Source organism: Lactuca virosa, chromosome 3, assembly GCF_052849685.1.
Source record: "Lactuca virosa cultivar CGN04683 chromosome 3, Lactuca_virosa_CGN04683_v6, whole genome shotgun sequence".
Lineage (NCBI taxonomy): Eukaryota > Viridiplantae > Streptophyta > Magnoliopsida > Asterales > Asteraceae > Lactuca > Lactuca virosa.
The window spans coordinates 94,793,148-94,800,880 of NC_136428.1; the positions used below are offsets into that span (position 1 = coordinate 94,793,148).

General features: G+C 36.0%; 1 protein-coding gene across 1 annotated transcript; it reads left to right on the plus strand.

Moving 5' to 3' along the window:
* The first annotated feature begins 323 nt into the window (after positions 1 to 323).
* Positions 324 to 1,215, plus strand: LOC145163842 (protein FAR1-RELATED SEQUENCE 5-like). Its single transcript, XM_079082593.1, has 3 exons — positions 324 to 391; positions 582 to 840; positions 1,018 to 1,215. The coding sequence occupies exons 1-3, from the start codon at positions 324 to 326 to the stop codon at positions 1,213 to 1,215; spliced, it is 525 nt and encodes a 174-aa protein (XP_078938719.1).
* Positions 1,216 to 7,733: the final 6,518 nt, after the last annotated feature.

Genomic DNA, 7,733 nt, shown 5'->3' on the forward strand with positions numbered 1-7,733 from the left:
TCCACTTGAGAAGAGAAGCGATTTAAAAAAAGCGGGGCAAATGTCATATTCAAAAAAATAGTTTATAGTGTGTGCTTCCACATCAAAAATAGGCCCAACTATAGCCATAAGTTGAGGGCAAGTCTGAGAGGTGGGTATGAGTTTGTAAAGTCCAAAATAGTTGACTATAAAAATTTAAGGAGAGATATCAACAAGGTTATAGGTTAAAAAGATGCTTAGTTGATAGTAAACACAATCAATGATTGTCGATCTCACTATCCAAATTACTCATTTGATTTTAATTGTCAAGATGATGTTTTGGACTCTATGTTTTGGGATGATAAATGGAGAAAGCATATTATGCTGAATTTGGTGATGTTATCTCATCAGATGCGACTTTTCGAACAAACAAGTAAGTTATTCTATCTACTTTTTTATAGCTTATTCATATATGAGTATTTTAACTTAATGTTTAATGTTCAGTTTTAATATTGAAATTATTTTAATAATATAATGTAACTCTATTCATACATGAATATTTTTATATTCACTTACGAATACTTCAAAATTTGACTTTAATGAACACTTTTATTGTGTTATAGGTATCGAATGGTTTTTGTTCAATTTACTGCAATTGATCATCATAAAAAATTAGTTACTGTTGGAGCGGGGTTGCTAAGCAATGAAATCATTGAGTCCTACTCTTGGTTGCTTAAAGCGTTTCTTAAAACTCATGGGAAAGAACCAACACTAGTTTTAACCGATCAAGATGCGGCAATAAAACAAGCAATTGAGAATGTGTTTCCTAATTCAAAGAACCGATTATTTATGTGGCATATAATGAAGAAATTGAAAAACAAGGTATTATTTTAATATATTTCAAATATGTAACATAGTATTAGTTATTCATAGATGAATATAGTAATTTTTTCAAATATTAGTATATTCATTTATCAATATTTATTATTATTTTACTTATTAATATTAATTCATTTATGAATAAATATAGAGGTTTATTTTATTTTTGTTTTAATACAGATATCAAATGTTTTTATTACGAACACAAACTTTAGAAAAAGATTCTCGAAGCTTGTTTGGTCCATGAATATGAAACCTAATGTCTTTGAGATGAAGTGGGGTTTTCTTATGAAGGAATGCAATCTTGAAGACACGAGATGGTTTAAAGACATCTTTACAAAACGTTATTCATGGATACCTGGATATATAGTCAAATGATTCCTATATATATATATATATATATATATATATATATATATATATATATATATATATATATATATATATAGGGGATAGGGAATATACATTACAGCCCCACCTAAGCTTAGGTACTAAACCTAAATATGTTGTTTTAAGTAGCTAAATATACCCGGTTTGGTTTCACTTGGTAAATATATCATCCTCCATAACATTTCTTTCTTTCATTATCGTTTTAGCATCTCTGTTTTCTTTCCTCAATTATCATTTATTACTTCACCCAAGTGAACATTACTAAACCCTAAACCTAAACCCTAAACCCTAAATTTAAACCCTAAACCCTAAACCTAAACCCTAACATAAATCCTAAACCCTAAACCCTAAACCTAAACCCTAAACCCTTAATCTAAACCCTAAACCCTAAAACCTAAACCTAAACCCTAAACCGTAAACCCTAAACCCTAAACCTAAACCCTAAACCCTAAACCCTAAACCCTATTGTGTCGATCTTGAATTTACATCTTGAAGTATTAATCGTGAATCCATTAACCGTAATCTTTATATGGTAAAACAATGTATTGTCAAGAGGTTTAATACCTAAGCTTAGGTGGAGCTGTAATGTATATTCCCTTTTCCCATATATACATATATATATATATATATATATATATATATATATATATATATATATATATATATATTTTATCGTGTATATATGTATTTGATAGTTATATTTTTGATCTCCTAATTATAAGATATATATATATATATATATATATATATATATATATATATATATATATATATATATATCGTCATATATATACCCTAATTATGGTTATTTTAACATGATATTTGGGGCAGCGTAACAACTAAGTACAATGCATATCCTAAATCTTGTCTAGCATAACTCATAGGTACTAAGGTTTCCTAGGGATTTGGCCATTATAACATCTAGGTAATACATACTCCTAGATTATCGGGCATCATATCCTTTAGACACAGATCATAGCTTAAATCTAGGCATAATATCTACGGTTATACTATCCTAAGGTATCTACCTTATTATAAAATGACTTAATATTTATAAAATAAATATTTTTATAAAATCATTTGTTAAGCCTGTATTCCCCCCTGAAACCATTTTAAAACAGTAAAATAGGGGTGGTGAACTCACTCTAATAGCGTATCGAGAAGCGCCCGAACTGTTGCAATCAAAGTTTCTTGCCATCGAGAGGGTATTGAAGTATATATATAGAGAGAGAGTTTGGAGGTTGGTTTGAGATGAAAGAGTAGGATGCAAGCACCTCTATTTATAGTAATGGTGCGCACTTGGCACTCTCCTGTGCGGCGTGCACTTGCTTCGTGGCCCATCCAAATCTTGTCATGTGTCACCCTTCTGGTGATCCACGTTTCTAAATCTTCGATGAATCTGGGGGTCAGATGTGCGCGACGGGCATGGTGTAACATCCCAAATTTCAGAAATAGGATATAAGGGCTTAAAGTGTACATTGAAGAAGCTACTCGATGAGTAGGTGCGAGTACTCGTCGAGTCGGATCGGGTTTTGGTCGCGAATTAAGTGACCAACTCGCCGAGTCGGAAGCTGGACTCGACGAGTTGGTGCTGGGAAGAGAAAACCCTAATCTCAGGGCTTGCACCCTATTTAAAGGACCTTAAGTCCTCACCTCAGCCTCTTTGTCACCCCCCCCCCCCTTGAGAGTCAGAAAACCCTGGAATCGTGTGTGAGCCTATGGAGTGAACTTGGAAGCTTTGGAAGGAGATTCTAGCAAAGAAGGCTTGTAAATCAAGTGTAGAGCATCAAGGGATTGGTGTAGATCCAGAATCTACTTCAGCTTGGGCACATTTTAGAGGTAACAAGATGTTACCTTGACTCTATTGCATTTATATTTATTCTAGAATGATATTTGGGGCCATTTTGGCATGTTAAGGATCTAATTCGGGTTAGGGGTCTAGATCTGAGGTTGCTACTTCAGATCTAGACTTGTCTTGGTCCAAAACCTCTCAAAGTATCAGCCCTTGGCTTGTTGGTGAAGCATCATTGTCTTAAACCTTAGCCCTAGAGTGATTTGGGCTTATAACACCTTGTATTCACGTAAAGTTTGCAACTTTACGTGAGAGTCATGACCTAGAAGTGTGGATTTATAGTTTGGAGCCCCTGCATGACTCGAAAAGTCTCTACATGAATAAAGGACTGAAGAGACTCGGCGAGTATGTTCTTGGACTCGGCGAGTCTGTTGAAGATAGGCATGAACTCGACGAGTTGGAGGAACAACTCGACGAGTCTGTTGAAGATTGCCGTGGACTCGGCGAGTCTGTTTTTGGACTCGGCGAGTCAGAACGCAAAACCCCAACCTCTTCTGGTTAAGACTCAGATCAGTGAGTAGAGTGGTGACTCAGTGAGTTGGTCATGATAGGACTCAGAGATCGTTAAACTCGACGAGTCATGGAGTGACTCGGCGAGTTGAGTTGTGATATAAGAGTTTTCTGAAGTTGGGAACTCGGTGAGTCGACGGGTTGACTCGGCGAGTAGAGTCAATCAGGAAGGTTGACTTTGGCTAGGACTTTGAGTTTGACCCGTTTGACCTTCAGGGGTGTTATGGTATTTTAGATATTTATGTCATGGTTCATTGATGGCATCAGGTGTTGGAGTTTGGAGCAGTGCTTTGGGCCAGTGTTCTCGTGTTTCGGTTCGGCAGTTGCAAGGTGAATTATCCTCACTATATCAACAGGGTCTACGACACCAAGGCCGACCCTTTATCGGATTTGTATTCGGGTATTCGCATGATATACTTATGGGTTTGTTAGATCTGCGTCCTGGTATTTAGGATGGTGTTGTGATAGTGACCGGTTAGGTCGGTATCCTGGTTAGGATGTTGCTATGCTATTATGATTCTGTTAGATCGGTATCCTGGTATATAGGATGATGTTATGCTAGTGACCGGTTAGGTCAGTATCCTGTTTAGGATGTTGCTATGCTATTATGATCTGTTAGATTGGTATCCTGGTATATAGGATGATGCTATGTTAGTGACCTGGTTAGGTCGGTATCCTGGTTATAGGATGTTGCTATGATTGATGATCTGTTAGATCGGTATGACTGTTATATATATGCCAGTATATGTTATTTATGTGCACATGGTTATTGTTGATGGGTGGGTTGAGGCGGGGTTCTGCTTCGTTCGGTTGAGGCCAACATACCCAACGAGCCGTCCGGATAGACTGTGAACCTGCATGACGGTCCAGTCATACCGAAGGCTCGAGATAGATCCATGTAGACTGTAGGCCTTGCAAGGCGGTCCAGTCAAGCTGAGGGTTCAGTATGCATGTTGTTCTGTATTTGTTTATATGATATGATTATGGTTATATGAGGTTGGTATTTTGGGGGCAACTCACTAAGCTTTCGGGCTTACAGTTTCAGTTTATTGTTTCAGGTTCAGCGGATGGCCGCGGGGAGGCGAAGGCGTGACCGTACACTTCCTCGATTGATGATTATGATTTCTGGGAACTCTGATGTATAAACTATTTTGAAAACAAATTGTAATAACTGAATGGTTTCAAATGATTTAAAAAGTTTTAAATTGGCTCAAATTTCATGGGTGTGAAACATGGCGTGCTGTAAGGTTCAAAATGTTGTAATTAGTCGAAGTGTATTTTGCACTCTTCGAATGTTTTGTAATCTATTTTACTAAGGCGCTTTTATTCGAAACTTAAGTGTCTATGCCTTAGTATATTTTTTGTACGCTTTCTGTTCCCTATAAATAGGGATATTTACTAGAGTTAGATAAGAGTTTTTACAGACCTGTCTTTGTACTCTGTAAACATTCGAAAGCGTAATAGAGCTGAAACAAGATCATATTTACATCCGTTATTCAATCTCGCATTCTTACTTCATTTTATATTCTGATTCATTGACTCGTCAATTGTTATCAGAGCAGGAATCACATCTGTGATCTGATTTTCACTCATTCAAAAAGTTTTTGAATCAACTTTTTGATTCAAAAATTTCCGCACTTTTTGATAGTGAAAATTTTGTCTAGATTTTAGTTTGTGATTCGATTCTGCATTTGAATTGTTGAATCGAGTGTTCTTCTTGTAATTCCGATTTGATTCAACTAGTTTGTTTTCAAATTTCCAAATTTTCTTCAAAATCTACAAAATCATCTTCCGTACAACAATGGCGAGCTTCAATCTCAATTCGATGACCTCGTTTTCTCATATGTTAGGATCATCCACCAAAATTCCAATGCTAATCCCTGAATATTATGATCAGTGGGCTGATCGTATGCAGGATTATCTGAATGGTTTTGATGAAGAATTATGGTCATGTATCACTGGAAATGTCAATGTTCCAGTGAATGTTCAAGCAATTGGATCATCTTCTACAAGTTCTGGTGTTGAAAATCAAACTGATCGTCTGAAGAAACTGGAGAAGAGATGTATGAGGGAATTGCGAGGAGCTTTACCTCCAGTTGTGTACAATTACGTAAGGAGTTGTACAACTGCTAAGGAGATCTGGAACAATCTGAAAGATAAGTTTCAAGGAAGTAAGAAGGCGAAAATCAATTCAGTCAAACAGTGTTTGGTCGAGCTGAAAGATTTCAGACAAAACGAAGGTGAAACAATTGAAGTCTACTATGATCGACTGAACGAGTTAATCTATCGTTGTAATCGCTATGGAATTACCAGGACTTCAATGGAATTCAATCTCATCTTTGTGATGGGTCTTCGAAAAGAATGGAGAAGCGTGAGTATGACGGTGAAGAATCAGCAAACTTTTGATACATCAACTCTCAATGATTTATACAATCAATTGAAGACACACGAAATTGAGGTAAATGAAATTGCTGAGGAATCGAAGCTGAATTTGGGAGGTCCATTGGCACTTGTGTCCAAGATATCTGAGAAAGAAGCTGAAAATGGTGATTCAGAGGAAGAAGAGGGATTTATCATGAATTCGGATGATGAGGCCATAGCATTTTATTCGAATAATCGTGTTAAGAAGTTTTTCAAAAAGCCGTTCAATCCGAAGGCTAAGATTGCTGAGGTAAAAGGAAGTGCTGTGAGCAAAGCTGTTATTGAGGAGAAAAAGAAAGTTGAGAAGATAGATTCGAAGGTGTCTGAAGGAAAGAGTGAGAAGAAGCTGAAAGGTGATGTTGGAATAGATTGTCATTATTGCAATGGAGCCAATCATCTTGCGAATGATTGTATGCTTCGGAAGAAGGAAGAGAGGAAGAATAAAGTAAAAGATGAGGCTTATTATGAAGAGAGGCTTGAGGAGGTTCGTACGAAAGCTAAGAATTTGTCGCTGGTCGCAAGGGGTGAACAGGAGGAAGATGGAACTAATCAAATCTGGTCATCTGGATCAGACGATGAAGAAATGAGGAATCCAACACATGGAGCAATGTATGCGAAGATGGAGGAGGACTCAGATGAAGAGGAAATCGAAGTGAAAGGAAGATGCTTCGTATCCAAGGCAGCAGACAAATCTCCAATGACAACAAAGGTACGTAATATTCTCGAATCTTTTAATATTCCTACACATGCTTATGACTCTGAACTAATATCTTTTGATGAGACTGTTACTTATTTTGATTCAATTGTTGTGTCTGCTAGCAATGAGGCCAACAAGTTGTCCATGGAGTTACTAGAGACCAAAAAGCGATTAGACATGAAAATAAGTAAAGTTGATTGTTTAGAATTACAGATAACGAATATTATGTGTGATAAGGATACTTTATCCAATGAAGTCAAACTTTTGCTAGCACAAAGAAACATATATTGTAATTCTGCTAAGAGACTATATGGCAAATTAACTGATTTACATCATTCATGTGAAATAAGTAAAGAGCAACATAGAAAATTACTACCTTTTCTAGCATACGAAAGAGCTAAGGTAGATAATATTTCATATGATTGTGAGAAAATAATAGCTGAATTTGACAAAGTTCCTGATGATAGATATAAATATGGAATTGTCAAAATTGATGAATGTCTTGATGCTAATGAATTAGTTAACATAGTGAATGATACTTTGACTAAATCTGAACAAATCCAAATTTTGAAAAAGACTGAGAATTCAACATCTGATTCTCAATCTAATTTTGCCGATATTGAAGATAATTCTGACAATATTAGTGAAATTAGTGATCTTGAGGATGTTGATTGTTCCCAGTTATCTATTGTTAATGTTGCATCAACATTTAAAGGGAAAGAAAAAGTTAAGGACTTGATGGTTAAGAAAGAAACTGATAAACCCTCAACTTCGAAAGTTTGTGGTTTGGACTTTGTGGACATCAGAGATAGTCAAACTGATGATAGCGATGATGAAAATGAAGAGAAAATTTCGAAGAAAAAGAAATCTTCAAAGGAAGAAGAAATTCCTCGAATTGTGGTTGATCAAGTGTATGGTGATACACAAAAGTTCGAAAAAGTGATGAATGAACAAGGTGCTCACTATCTTGAAACGAATACTGTGGTTTATCCAAATTTCAAGTGTACAGATGATGTCATTTTTCCA

Excerpts from the sequence above, each read along its gene's own strand:
- LOC145163842 (XM_079082593.1), top strand. The coding sequence starts at position 324 with ATGGAGAAAGCATATTATGCTGAATTTGGTGATGTTATCTCATCAGAT. Across the intron at positions 392-581 it reads GCGACTTTTCGAACAAACAA|GTATCGAATGGTTTTTGTTC; the intron begins GTAAGTTATTCT and ends ATTGTGTTATAG. Across the intron at positions 841-1,017 it reads TGAAGAAATTGAAAAACAAG|ATATCAAATGTTTTTATTAC; the intron begins GTATTATTTTAA and ends GTTTTAATACAG.